Source organism: Tauraco erythrolophus, chromosome 12, assembly GCF_009769465.1.
Source record: "Tauraco erythrolophus isolate bTauEry1 chromosome 12, bTauEry1.pri, whole genome shotgun sequence".
Lineage (NCBI taxonomy): Eukaryota > Metazoa > Chordata > Aves > Musophagiformes > Musophagidae > Tauraco > Tauraco erythrolophus.
In genome coordinates this window covers 24,434,720-24,458,481 of record NC_141476.1, presented here as the reverse complement: position 1 = coordinate 24,458,481, position 23,762 = coordinate 24,434,720, and the positions used below count along the sequence as shown (strand labels likewise).

Below are 23,762 nucleotides of genomic sequence, written 5' to 3'. Positions count from 1 at the left end.
GATTTAAATGGCCTTTTCCAGGATTATGTTAATTTGCTTTCTAGGAAACATGAAATTAGAAGACGCAAACCCTAGAAATATATTCTGTTTCCCGCAGGCCATTAAAGGTGGCTTAAAGTGTGGCAACAGAAAGATGGCCACATTGTAGAAATCTAGGGTATGATCCATTGTAAGTTTAGGAAAGATACAGAGGACTGAACATAAGTTTCTCAGACATCCACACTGTGGTGCCAAGTTTGGCACAAGACATTCAGGAAGCCTGCACTGCTCTAAAACAGCCTCTGGAAACCAGATCAGATATGCAAGAGCATCTTAAAAATACTTAATGTTTATATTTAGGCAAGGGAGTTCTACCCTACTGCTTACAAGAGAGGGGAGAATTCATCTAGGACATGCAGGCAGCATGTCTACATGTCAGCTGTTCATCCTTGGTTCCCTTCAAAACTGGAGGAGAATCAGTCAAGGACCTGCCCTGCCAAATGCAGTAGTTTAAAACAGGGCAGTGGAATGGCACACCTAGGTGCCCGTCTCTTCAGGTACTTTTTCTACAGGTAGGTATTTACTTGGAAGGTGTCTAAAGTTAGATAAGGTGAATCCCAGACTAAAATTTATGAAGAATCATATTTCTGACATATCAAGCAGAAAGTAAGAGATGAACTGTTTATCCCAAGGGCTCATATTGGCAGGGATAAAACTTCTCAGTTAAAAGCAGTTCCCAAGTAGAGGTGGGATTATGACCATTTTACTTATCTCTTAATGACAGCTGTTATCAGAAAGCCATCCTTAAGCGAAATTAGAAAGGCTGAAGTGCACTGCAGTCCCCCATAAATGTAACTTTAACCCTGCCGTGGTGAATATGCACCAACCCCAATAAAATCTCAGCCAAATACTCATCCAGTTCAAGTCGTTGTAGCTGTACTGCAGTAAAGAATTGTGTTGGTTGTAATCGGCAAAGTTTTGGTTGAGAGGTGGAGGGGGAGGGCTACCAGGATGGAATCTGATGAAGGAGATCATGAAGTGCCCTGTGCTGATGATGGCTGGTTCCAGCCAGCTCACCACCTTTGAACAAGAGGATTTTGTGGCAGTTAGTGACAACATATTTGAGAAAGAGAAGTAAACAACTGGAAAAAGGAACAGCAAGGGCAGAGCCATAGGTGCTCCATGGAACAGTGCGTGCTCCCCAAAGGGACTGTGGCCCATAGAGAACCCATGCTGAAGCAAAAGAAACAAGCAAAACGGAAGAAGCAGCAGAAGAAAAGTTCCAGGAGTAAGGAGTGGCTGAAAGAAATGGCTGTGCACTGAACACAACCTCCCATGTCACTGCCACTGCATCAAATGAAATTACTGTAATCTATGACGATAACAAGGGTAGTAGAGGCTGGAAAGTGGGAAGAGAGGTGTCAGTGACCTCACATGCACCTGCACAAGCCAGAGGGCTGCTAATGGCCTACCAGCTGCTCAGCAAGAAGTGACCAACAGTCACCTTGTAGAATCATAGAATCGTTAGAGTTGGAAGGGACCTCAAAGATCATCAAGTTCCAACACCCCTGCCATGGGCCACTACACCAGGTTGCCCAAAGCCTCGTCCAACCTGGCCTTGAACACTTCCAGGGATGGGACATCTGCAACTTCTCTGGGAAACCTGTTCAAGTGCCTCACCACCCTCTGAGTGAAAAATTTCTTCCTTATATCTAATCTAAATCTGCCCTCTTTCCATTTAAATCCATTGCCCCGTGTCCTATCACTACATGCCCTTGTAAAAAGTCCCTCTCCAGCTTTCCTGTAGGCCCCCTTTAAGTACTGGAAGGCTGCAATAAGATCACCCCGGAGCCTTCTCTTCTCCAGGCTGAACAGCCCCAACTCTCTCAGCCTGTCTCCATAGCAGAGGTGCTCCAGCCCTCGGATCATCTTTGTGGCCCCCTCTGGACCCGCTCCAGCAGCTCCATGTCCTTCTTGTGTTGGGGACTCCAGAGCTGAACACAGTATTCCAGGTGGGGTGTCACGAGAGCAAGGGAACTGTGAGGGCAAATGGTCACCTCATAGGACTGCATGGACAAACATCTCCCTGCCCCTTCCCTCACTGGCCGCCCCATGGCTGCACATTGCCATCCCACCAGCCAGACGCTCTCCTCTGACCCCAGCACTGGTGGCCCTGCTGGGAGGGATGTGGATATTGTGGTGGCATGGCTGGACATCCCCTGGGTGATGCCAAGATGAGTTGCTGGTGAAGCGGGACCGTTGATGCCATTTCTGGCCACCGCAGCATCTCCACTTCTCTGTGGGACAGCTCCACGGAAGGGAAGGGGTTCAGTGTCCTTGTCTCCCCATGTCTGACTCAGTGCCATGGGGTGCTGGAGCTCAGCCCACAGCAGCCCCATATGGGCTTTCCCTGAGATCCCACCACTACTGGGGATACCCAAGATGAAGACACGGAGCAGGGACACCTGACCCCACTTGTGCCTGGAGAGGTCACAAGGTGCCCTGACACATTGCAGAGGAGACGCCTCAGCCCCGGTTGTGTTTGGACATTATCAGGGTGTCCCACCTCACACTTCCCCTTGGCTGTGGTTTCAGTTCTGCCTTTGCCCCCAATGAGGGCACCCCCAGGAAAGGGGAAGAGAAACTGAAGGGTGAGGAGAGGTGTCAGGGGACAGTCCAGAAGGAGCAGCGGGTAGGAGACATTGTGGGGGTGAGGCCAGCTCTGGTCATCTCATTGTCTCTCCATTGCTGGACACTGGTGACAATGGGCACAGAGCAAGGGGATGGCCCCCACCATTCCTGTTGCCAGAGGGCACTTGAGGACAGGGCTCCTCACTGAAGATGGTGGGAAGGAAAGGGGAGTGCCAAGCTGCATCCCAGCCCCAGGCCCTCCCCTGGAGGCATTTACAGGAGAGCTGGAGCTCCCCAGCACTGTGGGATGCAGGGAAACAGAGACGCTGCTCCCAGCCCCCATGGCATTGATGGAGCTCCAAGGAAATGAGGAGGCTGTTCATCCAGTAGAATCTTAGAATCATCAAATGGTTTGGGTTGGAAGGGACTTCAATGATCATTTAGTTTTAACTCCCCTGCCATGTGCAGGGACACCCTCCACTACACCAGGTTGCTAAAAGCCTCATCCAACCTGGCCATGAATACTTCCAGGGACAGGGCAGTCACAGCTTCTCTGGGAAACCTGTTCCAGTGCCTCATCACCTGCAGATTGAAGAATTTCTTCCTTAGATCTAAACTAAATCTCCCCTTTCAGTTTAAGTCCATTGCCCCTTGTCCTATCACCACATACCCTTGTAAAAAAGCCCCTCTCCAGCTTTCTCGTAGGCCCTCTTTAAGTACTGGAAGGCTGCTATAAGGTCACCCTGGAGTCTTCTCTTCTCCAGGCTGAACAGCCCCAACTCTCTCAGCCTGTCTTCATAGAAGAGGTGCTCCAGCACTCGTATCGTCTTCATGCCCTCCTCTGGACCTGCTCCAACAGCTCCATGTCCTTCTTGAGTTGGGGACTCCAGAGCTGAATGCAGTATTACAGAGAGGGTCTCGTAAGAGCAGAGCAGAGGGGCAGAATCACCTCCCTCAACCTGCTGCCCATGCTGCTTTGATGCAGCCCAGGACACGGTTGGCTTTCTGGGCTGCCAGTGCACATTGGCGGCTCATGTTGAGTTTCTCATCCACCAGCACTCCCAAGTCCTTCCCCTCAGGGCTGCTCTCAATCCATTCTCCACCCAGCCTGTACTTGCGCTTGGGATTGCCCTGACCCATGTGCAGGACCTTGCGCTTGGCCTTGTTGAACTTCATGAGGCTCTCACATGTCCACCTCTCCAGCCTGTCAGGGTCTCTCTGGATGGCATTCCTTCCCTCCAGCGTGTCCACAACACCACACAACTTGGTGTCATCTGCAAACTTGATGAGGGTGCACTCGATCTCACTGTCCCTGTCGCTGACAAAGATGTTCAACAGCACCAGCCCCAGTACTGACCCCTGAGGAACACCACTCGTCACTGGTCTCCAATTGGACATTGAGCCATTGACCACAACTCTTTTGGGTGCGACCATCCAGCCAATTCCTTATCCACCGAGTGCTCCATCCATCAAATCCATGTCTCTCCAGTTTAGAGACAAGGATGTTATGTGGGACAGTGTCAAATGCTTTGGACAAGTCCAGGTAGATGATGTCAGTTGCTCTTCCCCTATCCATCAATGCTGTAACCTCATCATAGAAGGCCATGGAATTAGTCAGGCACAATTCGCCCTTAGTGAAGCCATGGTGGCTGTCACCAATCACCCCCTTATTTTCCGTGTGCCTTAGCATAGTCTTCAGGAGGATCTGCTCCGTGATCTTGCTGGGCACAGAGGCGAGACTGACTGGCCTGTAGTTCCTTGGTTCTTTTTTTTTTTCCCATTTTAAAGATGGGGGCTATGTTTCCCTTTTCCAGTCTGTGGGAACTTCACCAGACTGCCACAACTTCTGAAATATGATGGATAGCGGCTTAGCAAATTCATCCACCAGTTCCCTCAGGACCCGCAGATGCACCTCATCAGGTCCCATGGACTTGTCCACCTTCAGGTTCTTTAGATGCTCTCAAACCTGATCTTCTCCTGCAGTGGGAGGTTCTTCATTGTCCCAGTCCCTGCCTTTGCCTTCCGTGACTTGGGCCGTGCCACTGGAGCTCTTGTCAGTGAAGACTGAGGCAAAGAAGTCATTGAGAACCTCAGCCTTCTCCATATCCCGGGTAGCCAGGTCCCCTGTTTCTATCTACGCCGGAGAAGGCCTACGTTTTCCCTAGATCTCTTTTTATCACTGTAGTCCCTGAAACAGGCCTCGGAGTGGGGGGACCATGGTGCCTTCCCTGACCCAGCTTGGAGATCCTGCACAGCCAAGTGCTGCTGCTCCAAGTTTCTTATGATTGTCAATGGGAAACAGTCCCTATCAGGCCCCGCAGTCCATCTCTCCTCTTGGGGGATGTCACACTAGTACTTCCCACACTTGGAGAAGAGCTCCTGGAGAAGCCACTTCCTCCAGCCCTGCCTGCACGCATCTCTGACCCCAGAGGTGTGGGCTGGGTGGGAACTACTCATCACCTCCTCCCTCGGAAGCCCATTCCCCAGAATCAGAGAAGCAGTGACGAGGGATCAGGGCATATCACTGACTCCCCTCAATTTTGCCCCCCAGAGCCATCCAGGGCCACGGTCTTCACCCGCATGCCCAGCCCAGCTCTGCTCCTGCTGGTTTGCCACGTTATCAGCTTCCACCTGCTCTCATCAGTGTGGCCTGGCTGCGGGACGGCCAAGAGGTGACAAGAGGCATGGCATCAGTGCACAGTGTGGGGCCATGGGGAGCCTAGGCTTGCTGACAGCCTGTGGGAGCAGGGTTTGCCTCTGCAGGAAAGACAGACACATCACAGGCAACCCGTCCAGTTAAGTAGGCAGCGCAGAGCAGATGGAGATGTCTGTATTACACAGGGCAATACCTGCTGGGCACGAGTGGCAGTGAGGGATATTCCTGTCAGGGGCAGTGGATGCAGCCCATGGGCAGGTGGCACCTCCACTTGTAATGGTGATAGAAAAGAGGGGTTGGGTCACTCGCACTGCTCTGATTGTCAAGGTGCTGCCATAGCCGTGAGGGACCCCTCCTGCCACCAGTGGGATGGCCTTGCTCCCACCCAAACTGCCCCAGCACTCACTGCCCCAGGGTGACTCACACAATACTCAGGGTGCCCCAGACCAGCCCGCCCCAAGCAGGAACCTCAAGACCCTCCCCGAAACCTCAGTGCCAGCCCCATTGGCTGCCAAGGCCACTGGCACCAGAGGAGCTGCCCAGGAAGAGCTTCCCTTAGGAGAAGTGTACAGCCACTTCCCTCACAACTCCTTCCTCCCGCTGCTGCAGGCACTACTGCACACTCCGAGCCTTGCTGCTAGCACCATGCAGACCCCTTGCGGCTGTCTCCTCCTTCCCCTCTACCTCCTCCTTCTCTATGGGACATGGGCAGACCTGGAGGGTAAGTGGGAGCCCTGGCTCATCCACATCTGCCCCTGTGAAACCTCATGGGCGAGGGGCTTCCTGCTCCCTACTTGCCTTGGGCTCTTGCCTCCTCGCCCCTCCTTGTCCCCTGGCTCCACACCTCCTCTCTGGCAGGGATGCAGCCACTCCAGGTGGGTGCAGGGAGTGAGATCTGAGGCTGCCAAGGATGCAGGGGGCTATGGGTGCCTGCAGGTCCATGCAACCCCAAGCTCCTGTCCCTCACCCCCTGCACTTTCCTCAGCCTTCTCGTCCAACTCCCATCGCCTCCTGTCGACCCCTGTCTTGTGTAGGGAGCTTCACTGTCCGGCTGCTTCAGACCTCCATCTTCCAAAACACTTCCTTTGTGGACACGGAGGGGCTGGGCCTGCTGCAAGACATCGAGCTCGGTTCTCTTGATAAGCACACCTGGGCCATTCGCTTCTACCAGCCCTGGGTGCGCCCAGCCCTGCCTCGCAGTGACTGGGACACCATTGAGAATATGATCAAGATCTATTTACAGACGTTCAACCACCTGATCAATGAAGGTGCCATGCAGAAGAATGTGTCCTGTGAGTAACCGATCTTCTCTGCTTCCTCTCGCCAAAGAGCATCTAGGAAGTGGGGAAGAGCCAGCAGTGCTGGTGCACTGGAGATGCTGACCATGTCCGCATAAGGCAGTCCCAGCCCCTCATGCAACCTCTCTCCTTTCTCTCCCTCCAGACCCCTTCGTGGCCCAATGCATGGCGGGCTGCGAGCTTTACCCCAACAGGACCTCCCGGGCCTTTGCCTATGTGGGTTACAACGGCCAAGACTTCCTCAGACTCAATGTAGACAATGCCACTTGGCTCCTCTCCCAAGACACCAGCCTGTCACGGTACGTCCAGGCCGTTCTTCGGAACTATACTGCCTTCAGTGAGATGGTGGAATTCCTCTTCAATGATACCTGTGTTGACGACATGGAGATGCTCCTGCACTATGGTCAGTCAGCTCTGGAGAGACAAGGTGAGACCAACCCAATACAGCCCCCACACCCCACAGCCCCCCACACTGGGGCCAAGCAGTGCCTCACCAGGGCTCCCCTCAACCCTTGGCTCTTGCCCCCAGAGCCGCCTGTGGCCACGGTCTTCGCCCGCACACCCAGCCCAGCCCAGCTCCTGCTGGTTTGCCGCGTCACCAGCTTCTACCCACGGCCCATCAGCGTGGCCTGGCTGCGGGATGGCCAGGAGGTGCCACCGGGCCCAGCGCTCAACACCAGCGCCATCCTGCCCAACGCCGACCTCACCTATCAGCTACGCAGCGTCCTGGCCGTGGCCCCCCGCGACGGGCACAGCTACGCCTGCCGCGTGCGCCACCGCAGCCTGGGCACCCGCAGCCTCCTCATCCCGTGGGGTAGGTGCCACCCGTGGGGAGAGCGATGGTGCTCCCGAGCTGCACTGCCCCACGCGATGGAGCAAAGCCGGGAAAGCTCATGGCAGTCTCTGCTTGCATTTCTCAGGGAACTCAGAGGTGGTGCTGATCTCAGGGCTCGTGGCCGGGCTGCTGGCAGCCGTAGTTATGGCTGCCATCGCTGTTCTTTGGGTGTGGAGACGCAGGTGAGGCCCTTTCTGCCCTGGGGAGCAGTAGTGTGAGAGCAGGGGAGGAAATGAAATGCCCCAGGGGCTTTCACTTAGCAGCAAATCTCCTGCACCTGCACTGGCTGATGGCTGCACCCCTGTGAGGTCTCTTCCATGGACTATCCTTGAGCCATCTCCTTCTCATTTCAGAAAGCACCTGCAGGTGGAGGAATCAGAGTCCAGGAACTCCATCCTTAGCAGAGAAGCTTAGCCCAGAAGGGAGCCAACAGCCCCCATTTCCTTCCAGCACCCTCACAGGGACAAAATCGCTACCTTTTTCTGCCTTGATAAAATTCTAGGCACTGCTGAGTGTGAGATCAACTCAACTGGGAGATGCAGGGAAGAAACCTGGGAGGCTTTTGACCTACTTTGATTTGCTAAGCAGACAGGATGCAAGTTTGAGACCTCATCACTTGTTACACATGATCACCTCTTACCTCGTTTCGTGGTTTTTGGACTGAGGGTCGAGACAAGAACCAAGCGGGAGCACCCACCAACCATGGTCTCGGGCAAAACATGACTCAGGCTTTCTTCATAAAACAAGACAATTTATTAACAGTTACTTAACAGGAGACACAAGGGAATGAAAACCGGTTACTTGAGAGGAGAAAAGAGAAAACAAGGCCAGATCTTAAAACAACACCTCCCCACCCCGTTTCCTTTCGTTCCTGGCTCAACCTCCCCCCCGGCGGCGCAGGGGGACAGGGAATGGGGAGTGCAGGTCAGTTCATCCATGTTGTTACTGCCGCTCCTTTCTTAAAGGAGGAGGAGTCTTTACACCATTTTCCCTTGCTTCGGTGGATCCCCTACTCACGAAGAAAAAGTCCCCAAACTTTTCCAGTATGAGTCCTGCCCGCAGGATTGCAATCCTCCCCATGGATCGCACCAGTTCGGGCTTTACCAGTCTCGGCCTCTTAGGGAGCTGCTGCCACTCGCGTCGACGTGGGACATCCCACGGATTCCAGATGCCTCCACGACCTCGTTGTGCATCCCCTGCCCATTATTAACAGCACCTCGTTGTGCATCCCCTGCTCCACGGCCTCTCCTGGGCTCAGGCATCTCTTCCCCGACGTGGGTTTCTCCACGGGCTGCGAGTGGGTCTCTGCTCCGCCGAGTGCACCCTGGCTGCAGGGGGGCCACCCGCCATCTTCACACCGATTGCAAGGGAAACCTCAGCTCCAGTACACCTCCTCCTGCTCCATCTTGGCTGACCCGGTCGTCGTGGTTGTCTTCTCTTAGCTCTTAATCCTCTCTGGGGGAGCTCAGCCCGGCGGGCACCCCGGGAGCGAGGTGTTTCCCGAGCCCCCCACGCGGCTCCCCCGGCGCCATCTTGAGCACATGGCGCCGGCCCGGGCCCGGGCAGTCGCCCGGCCGGGAGCCGGGAGCGAGGGCAGCGCCCTCCTGCTCTCTCCTCGCCCCTGAGCAAAAAGCCCCGTTCCCGGCCCTTTGTCCCAACTTAAATAGGGCCATTTGCAGAGGAGTCGATTTGGCTCAACCTCCCCCGGGGGGGATGGGACTCAGATCTGGTGGCACAGGGAGCAAATCCCCTCCCCTGCCGCCAGAACACCCACACACACATCAAACTATCACACCTCGTGGTACTGTCCCATGCACCCAATGAGGCTCTTTAGGGCACCCCAATGCCCAGTGGCAATTTCTCCCAGTTCTGGCACAATATTTATCATTTATTATTTACATTAAGCAGTAGGCAGTAAGCTGTGCCCTTCTGCTGTTGCTTTCTAGTATTTTTTCCTAAAAGCTGCCTTTATTACCATATTCCAGAAATATTTGTACTGAGACTGAACTGTTCCACACAGACTAACAGCACTTGGCCACAAACACGTTTACAAAGTGCTGAGTGACACTAAGACTCTGATGTAATCTGTGGGACCTGCAGACGTGTATAAAATGAAATTAAAATATTCATGTTTTCACTAAGAACACGTGCCTTTCCTCTGGATTTGGATGGGCTTGGGGAGGTTTTGTCTTGCCACAAAGGGAAGCTGGAACACTGCAGAATTATTGGTGCTAATTGCAGTAGACACCCAAGGGGGAAACAAAACAACAGTGATCGTGCATATACAAACACGTTCTTACATATGGGGGCAAAGTGTCCCCAAGCCTCCCAATTAAGGAGAAAAAGGAAGCCAGTCTCCCATTGGAGACAGTGGAGTTCAGACAGGCATAAGAAGGACTTTAGTTCATGCTCCTAATTAACCACATACTTGAATGTGCGGCTTCAAAAGGGTTGGTTTCACAAGACAACTTCCTGGCAAAGTTTCACGGGAAAAGTCTCTGGCAGCTGTGTGCAAGCCAACTACCAGCTGAGTCAGAAGAAAACCCGGCTGGCCTGTGGCCACATCCGCCACAACTTCACCAGGCTGATTCTCCCCTGGTCAAACCCTGTGAACCACGGTGCTGTGGCCAGGACTGAACTTCCTGCCAGCCAGAGTCACCTGCCAGCACCGCCAGGCTCAAGGATCTCACTGCAGGAAGAGGGATGCTGCGTCTCTCGCAGCCCTTCCTTAGCTAGGATAGACAGTTGAAACTTTCAGCTGTGGGCAGGGCTCACCTTTGGGCTGCGAGCCCGCAGCCCCAGCACCAACGGGGCACACAGGGCAATTCATTTCCCAAAAGCAGAATGAAACACCCTGCAGCACTCACAGGACATGGCAGGATGAAGGTCACCCAACAAACCTGGAGAGCAGATGCAGCCAGTGAGCAAAGCTGGTAAGACAGGTGGTCATGTGCACGACCTCCCAAGAGACCCTACAATAACACCACACACACGAACACCCAGTACTGGGGAGGTGTCTGCAGGTGTTTGTTCACAGCCCTCAAAAGACCCTACAGTAACACGCATCAAACACCCAGGCGTTTCGAGAAGTCTCTTCAGGTGTTTTGGCCCAGCCCAGTGAGTGCTGGTGCCCACACACTCAGTGCAGCACACAGGGGCACTGCAGCCCTGCCCACCCCACTCCAGCTCACCAAGGCATCATTCTGGCTTTGGGGGGGTTACAGCCCTCACCTGCAGGGAGACTGCTAGGACCAATGGTCACCTGAGGGCACTGCAAGGACCAATGTTACCAGCAGGGTATGCAGGGACCAATGGTCATATAAGGTGTAACTACAAAGTCCTACAGTCACCTGGGGGAACAGTGAGGACCAGTGGTCACCTAGGAGGACTGTAAGTACGAATGTCACCTGAGGGGACTGTGGGGACAATGGTCTGTGTGGACGAACAGTGCTCTGCCCCCTTTGGTCATTTGTTGACCAAAGGAAGTGACAATATCAAGGAGGAAGAAGCTGAGACCACTGCTACAGCAAGCAAGAAAGTGCAGAAAAACCCAACAAAGACATGAGCACAAGTACATTCAATAGAGATGAGGAAGGGCTAATGCAGGACTTGTAGTCCACTGCAACAGTGGGAGACATTTGGAGAAAAGCGAAAGAGGGTTGATACATCATGAGCACCCGCAAAGCCAGGTGCCTGCTCCTGCCTGTCAGCTGCTCCACCACCAGTGACCTCACATGCACCTGCACAAGCCAGAGGGCTGCTAATGGCCTACCAGCTGCTCAGCAAGAAGTGATTGTTCACCTTAGGGGGGACTGTGAGGGCAAATGGTCACCTCATAGGACTGCATGGACAAACATCCCCCTGCCCCTTTCCTCACTGGCCGCCCCATGGCTGCACATTGCCATCCCACCAGTTAGACGCTCTCCTCTGACCCCAGCACTGGTGGCCCTGCTGGGAGGGATGTGGATATTGTGGTGGCACATCTGGGCATCCCCTGGGTGATGCCAAGATGAGTTGCTGGTGAAGCGGGACCGTTGATGCCATTTCTGGCCACCGCAGCATCTCCACTTCTCTGTGGGACAGCTCCATGGAAGGGAAGGGGTTCAGTGTCCTTGTCTCCCCATGTCTGACTCAGTGCCATGGGGTGCTGGAGCTCAGCCCGCAGCAGCCCCATATGGGCTTTCCCTGAGATACCACCACTACTGGGGATACCCAAGATGAAGACACGGAGCAGGGACACCTGACCCCACTTGTGCTTGGAGAGGTCACAAGGTGCCCTGACACATTGCAGAGGAGACGCCTCAGCCCTGGTTGTGTTTGGACATTATCAGGGTGTCTCACCTCACACTTCCCCTTGGCTGTGGTTTCAGTTCTGCCTTTGCCCCCAATGAGGGCACCCCCAGGAAAGGGGAAGAGAAACTGAAGGGTGAGGGGAAGTGTCAGGGGACAGTCCAGAAGGAGCAGCGGGTAGGAGACGTTGTGGGGGTGAGGCCAGCTCTGGTCATCTCATTGTCTCTCCATTGCTGGACACTGGTGACAATGGGCACAGAGCAAGGGGATGGCCCCCACCATTCCTGTTGCCAGAGGGCACTTGAGGAGAGGGCTCCCCACCGGAGATGGTGGGAAGGAAAGGGGAGTGTCAAGCTGCATCCCAGCTCAGGCCCTCCCCTGGAGGCGTTTACGGAAGAGCTGGAGCTCCCAGCACTGTTCCTGCTGCCATGGGCCAGGAAGGAGCTGCTTGTCACTTCATCCCTGGGGAGCTCCATCCCCAGGGTTAGGCAGGTGGTGCAGGAGGAGCCTGAGCTGGAGGTGCCAGAGGGGGCCCAAAGCGGCCCTCTCCCTGTGCAGGGCTGAGAAGATAGTGCTGTCTTTCTCCAGTCACGGCTGAAACTCAAAAGCCAACGTCACCTCCTTCAGAGCTGATGTGTCCCACAAGAATGAGGATGGGACGAGGTACCATTGGTGAGGAGGGGGAGTCAGGGGGACCCAGCTTGGGTCCTCGAGCACCCGTTTTCTCCCAGTGCTGTTTGCCTGCCCTCTCCTCCTGGCGGGGTCTCCCCAGTCCCAGGCTGTCACAGCACTTCATGCCCAAATCTTATTTCAGCTTTCCTCCCTCACGCACATTCCCAGCCCCCAGCTCCGGACCTCTGGGGCCCTCCTCGACATGTCCATTGGTCGAGAGCCCCCACCGTGCCTGCTGGGCTGGGCTGAAGTGCGGGACCTCACAAGCGCTTCCTCCTTCCGCAGTCACTGCTGCTGCTGCTTCAGCCTCGCCGCACGCACCATGCAGCCCCCTCACCTCCTCCTCTTCCTCTTTCTCTCACTCCTCCTACCTGGGATGTGGGCAGACCCGGAGGGTAAGTGGGAGCCCTGGCTCACCCCAACCGCTCTCGCCCCCTTGCCAGAGGACCCCGCAGGTTCCTCAGATAAGGCACGGCCACCCCCCACCACGCAGCACCCAAAGGTGCCCTGCCCCTCCCCGCTCTCTGTGTCCCTGCCTACAGCTCGGGGCTTCATGCCCACCGGCTCCAGCGTGGCAGCTCAGGCACCCAAGAAGTGGGGCCAGGGGTTCCCAGCCAGGCCTGGGGTGCTTGGATTCCCCCAAAAGTGCCTTCCTCCTGCAGGGAGCTTGTGGGTGTCAGCGGGGTCTCAGCTCCACGTGGTGCTACGGGCCCTTCCAGCAGCCCCTTGTTTATTGCTGAGCTGCACCTGCAAGAGGGTGTTTCAGGCACTGCCATCGCACAGAGCGTTTCACCGCAGCCCCATCAGACCTTGGAGGCGTTTCCGGAGGGGGCAGCAGCGGACATTGAAACGTGGGACTGATCTCTGGGCTGGGCTACCCTCCTGCCCCTGTCAGGGTTCAGTCTCTTTGAGCTCCCAATGCCCAGGAGCCCCCAAATCTGGACAAAACACCCTTTCCCCTCCTCCGTCTTTCACATCCTCTGCCCCACGTGCAGGTCTGATGCAGGTCCTGGCACCAGTGCTTCTTCTGGGGGAAGAATCTCCTCAAACAAGTGCTGAGGTGACCCCACCATCTGCTCCGCACAGTCAGACAGCAGACACTGGAATAGAGGGAGTCGTGAAGGGAATGAGGGGCCTGAAATCCTGTATGGGAGAGAAATATCTTGTTGAAAGGTAAAATAGAGAAGGAAAAAGAGCAGCAGGGGCAGAGGAAGTTCAGACAGGAAAGCAAGCCTGAGTGGGTGAGGAGGTGGGAGTCCAGTGAAGACAGGGCTGGGGGTTTGCCCAGGCAGGGCCAGGTGCGGGCTGCTGCAGGTCCCTGTGGGGTGGGGTGAAGAGCACAGAGGCATAGAACAGTTCAGGTTCGAAGGGATCTTTAAAGGTCACCTAGTCCAATCCCCAGCAATGAGCAGGGACATCTTCAACTAGACTAGGTTGCTCAGAACCCCTGACTTTGAATGTTTCCAGGATGGGACATCTACCACCCCTCTGGGCAACCTGGTCCAGTGTTTCACCACTCTCATTGTAAAAAATTTCTTCCTTATATCTAGTCTGAATCTCCTGTTTCCCCTCCAGCCTCCTTACTCATCTCCTCTTTCCTACAGTTTCCTCTTTCCTATAGCCTTTCCCATCCCCATCCTCTTTCCTAGCAGAGACACAGGTTTTCCAGCTCCTCCATACCAGCTTCTTTGCCAACATCAGCTCTGCTGAGATATCTGCAGTGGGTCTCCTGGGGGATGTGCCCGTCTTCGCATTGGATCCTGCAAACTGGAGCATCCACTTCCACTGGCCCTGGGCCCGTCAAGCCACAGCCGAGGGTGAGGCAGAGATGATCAAGACCCAATCCAAACTTTTTCTGCGCAATTTGGTCCGATATGTGCACGAAATGATCCAGAGGGTGCAACAGGACTGTGAGTATGGGGACACCACCAGCCAGATCCCCAGCCCCTTTCCCTGGTTCCAGCTGTGCCCCCCTCCCCACCACGGGAGCATTCGTGGGGTCTCATAGGGTGCAACGGCTACTAAAAGCAGAATGAGTAATGCTGCGGCTGATGGGGCACATGGCTAGCAGGGGCAGGGATGATATCGCACTGAAAACATCCCTCAGGGCTCCTGCCATCTGGCATGAAGGGACCCCTCTGCACACTGGGAAGCTGCCACCAAATTAACTGGGGCTGCAGGACCCGCACAGCACAGATTAGGGAAAGAGAAACTTGGGGGCAAAGATTCTAGGAGGCAACATCCTGTTTGAGCAATTGTCGTGTGCTGACTGGCCCCATATCCACTTTGAACTTCCACGGGGACAGTGGGCTTGCAGGGTGTCCCAGGACTTCCTGCAGAATGGCCCCATGCCCTGCCGTGCACTGCATCCCGCTGCCCGTCGCAGCCCGCTGCCCATCACACCCCTGCATGTGCCTCCCAGCCACATCCCACCTCGTGCCACCCAGGTCCCACACACTCACAGGACCTCTCCACCGGCTCTGCCCTTGGCAGACCCCTTGGTGCTTCAGATCCGTGCGGGCTGTGTGCTGCACCCCAACAGGACAAGCTGGGGCTTCATGGATGTCGGGGAGGGTGGCAGAGATCTTGTAGCTTTCGAGGTGGAGAGGCAGCATTGGGAGCTCCAGCAGTCATCGCCACTAGCAGAGCTGGTCACTAAGTCCCTCAACAGCAAGAAGGCTGTCTCAGGGTTCCTGGAGCACATCCTCTCCATCACCTGCCGGAGCTACATCCTCGCTCTGTGCAGGTATGGGAAGGCTGATCTGGAGAGACAAGGTAAGAGCACTCCAACCCTGGCATGGCCACCCCACAGCCCCCCACACTGGGGCCAAGCAGTGCCTCACCAGGGCTCCCCTCAACCCTTGGCTCTTGCCTCCCAGAGCTGCCTGTGGCCACGGTCTTCGCCCGCACACCCAGCCCAGCACAGCTCCTGCTGGTTTGCCGCGTCACCAGCTTCTACCCGCAGCCCATCAGCGTGGCCTGGCTGCGGGATGGCCAGGAGGTGCCACCGGGCCCAGCACTCAACACCAGCGCCATCCTGCCCAACGCCGACCTCACCTATCAGCTACGCAGCGTCCTGGCCGTGGCCCCCCGCGACGGGCACAGCTACGCCTGCCGTGTGCGTCACCGCAGCCTGGGCACCCGCAGCCTCCTCGTCCCATGGGGTAGGTGCCCCCCGTGGGGACGGGGTGCAGTGTGCAGGCGGCAGCCACTGTCCCTGACACCCTTTTCCATCCCTGTCCCAGAAAACCACAGCGCAGCTCCAACCATCAGCGTTGCCATCGCAGTGCTGCTCCTTGTGGCTGCCGTCTCTGTCGGGGGATTCTGGTGGTGGCAGCACAGGTAAGTTCTCCCTCCCACCGACTGCTCGCAGGTGCATGGGCAGATGGGTCGGGCCAGGGGTCGCAGCAGCAGCCGCTCTGCAGGGATGAACTCTTCGGCACTCTCACAGTGTTCCCCCCTTGCAGGAGAAGTGATGAGGCCACACAGGACACTCGGCAATCCCTCGTTTGAGGCCTGGCTGCCCTCCCAGTTACACCAGCTCTCCCTGCTCGTTTCATCTCCTAACCCTGACCCATCAGCACCGGCAGGTTTGCTCCGAAAAAACACCACATTAAACAGCTACAAACTTCCCCAGCTGCATGTGGCTCTTGTGGCTCTCGCCCTCCTTCCCCCTCACAGTGTTCTCCCAGGAAAACCATCAGTGTGCCGCTGAGACTGAACATTGTGGCCAGGAAGACTCTCCCTCTTCCTGGGCACTGGCTGATCTCCCTTGGCATGTCAGGAAAAGTGATTCCTCTGCCAACCACTCCCACATCTCAGAATCTCCATGGGCAGTGTCTGTCCCTGGCAGAAGGGCAGCGACAACCTGGGGCCAGACCAGCACGGGCGTGCTGAGTGGGATGAGGGACGGAGCAGGTCATAAACCAGGGAGAGAAGGAAGGATTTGAGCTGTTTTTCTGGGAAGAGAAGGGGAAGGGAGGATCCAAGGGACATCTCCAATGCCCTGATGCAGGGAAATGTTTTGAGCAGGTGTGAACGTGCTCCAGTCCCAGTGCTGATCTCACCATCTCTCTGGGATGCTTTGGTGTTGAGTTCTCCTCTACTCCTGACTCCTGCCCCCATGTCTGACTCCTGCTCCTGCAAAACTGGAGGGATGTGGGATAGTCACCCTCCCAATATACCTGACAGCCATGAGAGAGCCATGCTGGGGCTCTGGGGGGACTCTGTCTTTAAGCGACATGCCCCCGAGAAGGGTGGTGTGGTGGGTTGACTTTGGCTGGCCACCAGGTGCCCACCAAGTTGCTCTACCACTCCCCCTCCTCAACTGGACAAGAGGGAGAAAAGATGACAAAAGGCTCATGGGTCGAGATAAGGACAGGGAGATCACTCAGCAATTACCGTCACAGGCAAAACAGACTCAGCTTGGGGAAATTAATTTAATTTGATTTATTGCCAATCAAAATCAGAGTAGGATCATGAGAAAGAAGAACAAACCTAAAAACATCTTCCTCTCACCCCTCTTCCTGGGCTCCACTTCACTCTTGACTTCTCTACCTCCTCCTCCCAAGTTTCACAGTAGGATGGGGAATGGGGAATGCCATCAGTTTATTATGCATTGTTTCTGCTTCCCCTTCCTCCTCACTCTGTTCCAGCATGGGGTCCCACCCACAGGAGACAGTTCTTCATGAACTTCTCCAGCATGAGTCCTTCCCATGGACTGCAGTTCTTCACAAGCTGCTCCAGCATGTGTACTTTCAACACAGCACAAGAGCCCTGCTGGGTCACAGGTCCTGCCAGAAGACCTGCTCCAGTGCGGGCCCCTCTCCATGGGGTCACAGGTCCTGCCAGGAGCCTTCTCCAGCGTGGGCTCTCCACAGGGTCACAGCCTCCTTCAGGCACACCCTCTTGCTCTTACGTGGGGTCTTCCATGGGCTGCAAGTAGGTATCTGCTGCACCATGATCCTTCACCACTGGCTGCACAGGCACCGTCTCTGCTTCAGTGCCTGGAGCATCTCCTTCTCCATCTTCACCGACTTCGGTGTCTCTATAGTTGCTTCCCTTGCATATTCTCACTCCTCTCGCCCTGCTGCTGTTGCACAGCAGTTTTTAGCCCTTCTTAAATATGTTATCACAGAGGCATTGCCAACATCACCGACTGGTTCAGCTTTGGCCAGCAGTGAGTCTGTCTTGGACCTGGCTGGAACTGGCTCTGTTGGGCATGGGAGCAGCTTCTGGCATGTTCTCACAGAAGCCACCCCTGCAGGCCTCCTGCTACTGAAACCTTACCATGTAAACCCAATATTCTCTGCCAGGAGTCTACAGGGTAAATCCCTTGGGGTTACCACGTGAGGAGGAGAAGGTCACCACGGGCCGGGCTCAGCCTACATCTCCTTGGGTGTCAGGGTGCTTCTGCAGTCCAGAGGGATGCCCTCCACAGCCTGGAGGGGTGACTTTGCACCCATCCAAATTCTCCTGGCACTCACAGTCCCCGGCCAAAGCGTCCCAGCCCAGCCCTCCACAAGCCACACCACCTCCCCCTGGGGAACACAATTGGCCAGGCCCTCCCCAAAACCTCAGCACCAGCCTCATTGGCTGCCGAGATCACCCCATGACACTGGAACCACCAGCAGCCCTGGGGAGAAGTGTGGCCCCTTCCTCCTCCTGCGACACTTGCTCCTGCACACTTCCCGCTGGCAACATGCAACCCTCTCACCACCACCGCCTCCTCCTCTTCCTTCTCCTCCTTCTCCTCCCTGGGACGTGGGCAGAGCCAGAGGGTAAGTGGGAGCCCTCGCTCACCCCCATCTGCTCCCTTCCTTGCACTGCGAGACTCCACAGAGGTGGCAGGGGGTGGGCACAGACACGGCCATCACCACCAAGGTGCCACCCTTCATCCCACAGCACCTAAAGGTGCCCCATCCCTGCACACCTGCTCGGGGTTCCCTGCCTAACACCATCCTGCCCAGCACAGCACCACTGGCGCTGGGATTCAGGTGCCTTAGCAGCCAAGGGGCAAGAGGTTCCTCATCCAGGTGCTCCTAAAGATGCCTTCCTCCTGCAGGGAACCTGCGGACACCAGCAGTTCTCAGACCCTCATGGCACAACAGCTCTACACTGGGCTCCAACCCCTTGAGCAGGTCCTGGGCACTGCCCTCAGCCTGCCAAATCATTTCTCTTGCAATTGATGGGTCCTTGGATCCTCTGCATGCTCCCCCGTGAAACAACGCTCAAAGATTCCTCCTGCAGCTGCAACAAGCCTTCACCTGCAGCCCCAGCCTGTGTTTCCCGTTCTGGGGGCAGGCGCTCACTGCGCCCTGGCCAGGGGGCACCCACTGCTCCAAAACAGGCTTCACTCTGCCCTGCTTGCTACTGGACCCTCTTTCAGTGCTGCAGCACCAAACTCAGTCTCCTGCCTCCTGTTAGGCTTCAGTCTCGAGCAGTGCCCCGGAGTCCCTAAACTGGGGTGAAATGCCCCTCCCTCCCAGCCTCCCCAGCCCCTGTACTGTGTGCAGGTCTCTAGTGAACCTGGGTCCCGGCACGGATGCTCCTTGCTGGGGGAAGCATCACCCCAAACCAGCACCCAGCTCCCCCTGCCATCCCTTCCACACGGCTAAGTGACAAAAGTGTGACCCAGAAGGTCACACTGGGGAGGTGGTTGGCTGAAAAAGGAAATTAGAGGAGAAGCAGGGAGAGGCTTAGAGAGGCTGTGGAAGGAAACTGCAAACTGAGTGAAACCAGGGGATTTCCCCACCCTGCCCGTCTGCCCCACTTTGCGCTGCCTGTCCCCAGGGATGCTGCAAGCCACTCTCCCTCCAGCACTGGAGCTGGCAGTCCCCTGACCTCATGCACCTGTCCTCCTCCATCCTCGTGCACACCAACACAGCTTCCTCTCTCCCTTCTCCCCACAGGCTCTTGTAAACTCCACCTTTTCCGAACCTCTGTCTTCCACAACACCACCTTTGAGGACATTTCGGCCTGGGCCACCTTGGAGGACATCATCATTGTTGCCATGCAGAAAGACACATTGAACATCGTCTACCTCCAGCCATGGGTCTACCCAGCCCTGCCTGCAGAAGAGTGGGAGAACTTGCAAAACCTGTTCAGGATCTACTTGCACAACTTCGTCCTGTCCCTGTCTGATGATGCCAGGCTGTACCAGACATCCAGTGAGTACCAAGTGCTCAGCACCTCCTAGCTCAAGGCAGGGAGCTGTGAGAAGGAGCTCAGAGCCACCACCAACAGCTTTGCCAAATCAGGGCAAGGAATAGGCCTCATCCTTTTCTGCCAACTAGACAAGCCCAGAGTCCTCCCCTGCTCCTCATAGGACATACCTTCTAGACCCTTTACCAGCTTTGTTGCCCTCCTCTGGACACATTCTAGTACCTTCACGTCCTTCTTAAACGGTGGGGCCCAGAACTGCACACAGTACTCAAGGTGAGGCCACACCAGTGCTAAATACAGCAGGATAAACACCTCTCTTGACCAGCTGCTTATGCCGTGCTTGATGCACCCCAGGAGGTGGGTTGCCCTCTTGGCTGCCAGGGCACACTGATGACTCCTATTGAACCTGCTGCTGACTAGCACCTCCAGATGCCGTTCTGCAGGGCTGCTCTCCAGCCATTTCTCTCCCTGTTTACATTTGTGTCCAGTGTTATCTGTCCCAGGTGCAGGCTCTGGCCTTTGTTAAATTTCATGCCGTTGATGATTTCCCGATGCTCCCACCTGTCAAGATCCCTCTGCAAGGCCTCTTGTACCTCAAAAGACTCAATGGCACATCTCAGGTTTGTATTATCAGCTAACTCGTTAATGGTGCATTCCACTCCTGCATCCAGATCATTGACCAAAATATTGAACAGCATTGGCCATAGGATTAAGCCCTGAGGAACGCTGCTGGTGACTGGTCACCAGCCAGATGCAGCCCCATTCTCTACAACACTTTGAGCCCTGCCCTTCGGCTAGTTCTTCACCCAGCACACGGTGAACCCACTCACTCCACAGCTGGACAACTTGTCCAGAAGGATGCTGTGAGAGACAGTACCAAAAGCCTTACTAAAATCCAGGAAAACTGCATCCACTGCCTTCCCTTCACCCACTAGGTGGGTGACTTTATCATAGAAGGATATCGAATTATTTACAGACTTTCCATTTGTGAACTCATGTTGACTGTGCCTGATGATTGCGTTGTCCTTTGAAAGCTCTCTTCAGTAGCACCCAGTACGGTCTCCATAATTTTCCAGGTACTGAGGCTAGACTGACAGGTCTGTAGTTTCCTGGGTCTTCCCTCACACTCTTCTTGTAAATTGGAATAACGTTAGCTAGCTTGCACTCAGTGAGGACCTCTCCAGACTACCAAGACCTTTGGGAGATGGTCGAGAGGTGTCCTGCCATAACATCCACTAGCTCCTTCAGTACGCTGGGATGAATCCCATCAGGCCCCATGAACTTGTGAACATTCAGTTGATACAGCTGGTCCCTTACAATTTCATTGTCCACGAATGGAAAGCCAGTGTTCTTGAAGTCATGGACCTCTGACTCGGAGAACTGGGCAGCCCAAGGTCTACAAGTATTGTTAAGGACAGAGGCAGAAAAAGCACTGAATGCCTCTGCTTCTTCTTCATCCCTATTGTTCACGCGACCATCTTCAACAAGTATCAGTCCAATGTTTTCTTTAGACCTTCTCTTGCTATCAATATACGTTAAAAAGCCTTTCTTGTTGTCTGACGCAACACTGGCCAGCTTCAACTCTAATCGAGCTTTGGCCCTTCTCCCTGTCTTCTCCCTGGGGAAGAATGACTTGGCGTGCAGGAGGAAGGGGAAAGGGCTGTGCCCAAAGCAGTGAGTGCAATTTCAGGCTCCAGCTCCAGCTGCACTCATGATGGCCATCATTCCCTCCAGATCCCTTCGTGTTCCAGGGCGCGGCTGGCTGCGACTTGTACCCCAATGGCTCCTATACCAAATTCTACCACCTCGCCTACAATGGCAAGGACTTCCTTCGCTTCGACGTGGACAACAGCCGCTGGGAGAGGCGGCAGGAGAGTGAGCTGGCGGCACAAGTTGAGAGGCAGTTCACCACCTTCACTGACTTTTCTGCGAACCTGCAGCACCTTCTCAATGTCACCTGTGTTGACCACATGAAGAAATTCATCAGGTATGGGAAGTCAGCTCTGGAGAGACAAGGTGAGACCACCCCAACCCTGGCATGGCCACCCCACAGCCCCCCACACTGGGGCCAAGCAGTGCCTCACCAGGGCTCCCCTCAACCCTTGGCTGTTGCCCCCCAGAGCTGCCCTTGGCCACGGTCTTCGCCCGCACACCCAGCCCAGCCCAGCTCCTGCTGGTTTGCCGTGTCACAGGCTTCTACCCGCGGCCCATCAGCGTGGTCTGGCTGCGGGATGGCCAGGAGGTGCCACCGGGCCCAGCGCCCAACACCAGCGCCATCCTGCCCAGCGCCGACCTCACCTATCAGCTACGCAGCGTCCTGGCCGTGGCCCCCCGCGACGGGCACAGCTACGCCTGCCGCGTGCGCCACCGCAGCCTGGGCACTCGCAGCCTCCTCGTCCCGTGGGGTAGGTGCCACCTGTGGGGATGGGGCACAAGGTGTGGGCAGAGGACCCTGGCTCCATGCAAGCCCCTGGAAGATAGTGGGTCGAGCTTCGTTGGCAGCTCTGGCCAAGGCCTCCTGTGCACCCACAACCCTCTCTCTTCTCTCTCCTCCAGACAGCTCCAAGGTAGCTCTTGGCGTTGGTATCACCATTGCAGTGCTGATGACCATGGCTGCAGCCCTCACTGGGGCCATCTGGTGTTACAGGCGCAGGTGAGGTCTCCTTCTCACCTAGCTGCACCAGCCTCATTGGCTTCAGGCCATGGCGGGTGGCAGCTGCCTGGCCAGGGCTGCCTCCCCTTGTCCAGCTTCATTAATCTCTTCCTCTCCTGTAGGAGCTGAGAGCACCGGACACACCATGCCGCGGATGCCCCGGAGCCACTTTGGCCCCCAACATCTCCCTCATAATAAACTACAAATTAACATCCCCTACACATGTGGGAACTCCTGGTGTGCCATGCCCAGTACCCACAAGAACATGGCATCATGCGGCTCCTGCCCACCCCAGGACAGATGGGAAGACCCCTGGTGTGGCACAGGGGCATGCCTCATACCAGGGTGAAACGCCGGGACAGCTCCCCAACACCAACGGAGTGTCCCTGGCCCTAGCCCCTAGTCCTGGGGGACACCAGTAAAAGAGCAGGACTCAAGCCAGTGTCAACACAGGCTGAGACAGTGATGCGACAGGGCAAGGGAGGACCATCTTCCCCCCACCCACCCTTCTGGGGCCACATCGGCACCTCTGCACCAGATCCCGGTCTCTGAGACCAGGGGATGGTGACAAACAGGCGCGGGGCCAGCACACAGCTCAGGGGCACAGGGAGCCCCGACACGTGGCCAGCTGTGGGAACAGAGTTCACCTGGCCCGTGGGAAACACAGCCACACTGGGGCAAACCCGCCTGGTTCAGTGCTGGGGGCAGCGGCACAGAGGGGACAGAGACGTCTGTGCCGTGCACAAGCAGCCACGAAGGACATTCCCAACAGGGACAGAGGACGCAGCCCACAGCCAGGGTTTGGAAAGAGTGGACAGGTTTCCCACACTGCTCCAGGTGTCACGGTGCCACCGTGGCCATGGGGGCCCACCTGCAGCCAGGGGGATGGCCGTGCTCCCACCCGAATTCCCCCAGCACTCACGGCCACCGGCCAGGGTGCCCCAGCCCTGCCTGCCCATTCTCCTGAGTGACCGTGGGTAGGGGGCGCTCCCTTATCCACCCACCCAGGCACTCGCCCTTGCACCCCTCCTCATCCCCCTTCCCACTGCTTCCCTACCCCATCCCTATCGCCTCTCCCTCTCCCTACACATCCCCAGCCCTGCCACCGGCCCACCTCCTCATCCTCAACTCCCCGTTCCCTGTTCCCCTTATCATAGAATCATGGAATCACAGAACGGTTTGGGTTGGAAGCGATCTCAAAGATCATCCAGTTCCAACCCCCCTGCCATGGGCAGGGACACCCTCCACTACACCAGGTTGCTCAAAGCCTCATCCAACCTGGCCTTGAACACTTCTAGGGATGGGAGTGGGCTTCCACAGGCCCACTGTCCCCGCTCAGTCCCCGCGGACCCCTTCCTGCCCCCCGCACACCCCATCACGCTGCCCCCCAGACCGTGCCAGGCCCAGGGTCCCCGGCAGTGGTCTGACACCTGCCCCGGCCTTACCACGCCGGAGCACCTCACCAATGGCGACCCGTGCTGCACATGACATCACCAGGCGCCATGTAGATCCCGGGCCCTTCCCACCACCCGGCACGGCAGTGGTGCCCCTGCCCCCGCCCTCCCCACGGTGTCATTGGCCGCG

General features: G+C 56.2%; 3 protein-coding genes across 3 annotated transcripts; all 3 read left to right on the top strand.

Annotated features, from left to right (window-relative positions):
• The first annotated feature begins 5,911 nt into the window (after positions 1-5,911).
• Positions 5,912-7,813, top strand: LOC147528027 (antigen-presenting glycoprotein CD1d-like). The gene is made up of 6 exons (XM_086618818.1): positions 5,912-5,987; positions 6,301-6,558; positions 6,710-6,991; positions 7,094-7,378; positions 7,485-7,581; positions 7,753-7,813. The coding sequence occupies exons 1-6, from the start codon at positions 5,912-5,914 to the stop codon at positions 7,811-7,813; spliced, it is 1,059 nt and encodes a 352-aa protein (XP_086474944.1).
• Positions 7,814-12,683: 4,870 nt separating this feature from the next.
• On the top strand, positions 12,684-16,076 carry LOC147528026 (antigen-presenting glycoprotein CD1d-like). The gene is made up of 6 exons (XM_086619295.1): positions 12,684-12,756; positions 14,011-14,271; positions 14,855-15,136; positions 15,241-15,525; positions 15,607-15,703; positions 16,043-16,076. The coding sequence occupies exons 1-6, from the start codon at positions 12,684-12,686 to the stop codon at positions 16,074-16,076; spliced, it is 1,032 nt and encodes a 343-aa protein (XP_086475421.1).
• A 1,896-nt stretch (positions 16,077-17,972) lies between these two features.
• On the top strand, positions 17,973-22,182 carry LOC147528025 (antigen-presenting glycoprotein CD1d-like). The gene is made up of 5 exons (XM_086619293.1): positions 17,973-18,141; positions 19,273-19,530; positions 21,260-21,541; positions 21,646-21,934; positions 22,086-22,182. Exons 1-5 carry the CDS (start codon positions 17,973-17,975, stop codon positions 22,180-22,182), a joined length of 1,095 nt encoding a protein of 364 aa, XP_086475419.1.
• Positions 22,183-23,762: the final 1,580 nt, after the last annotated feature.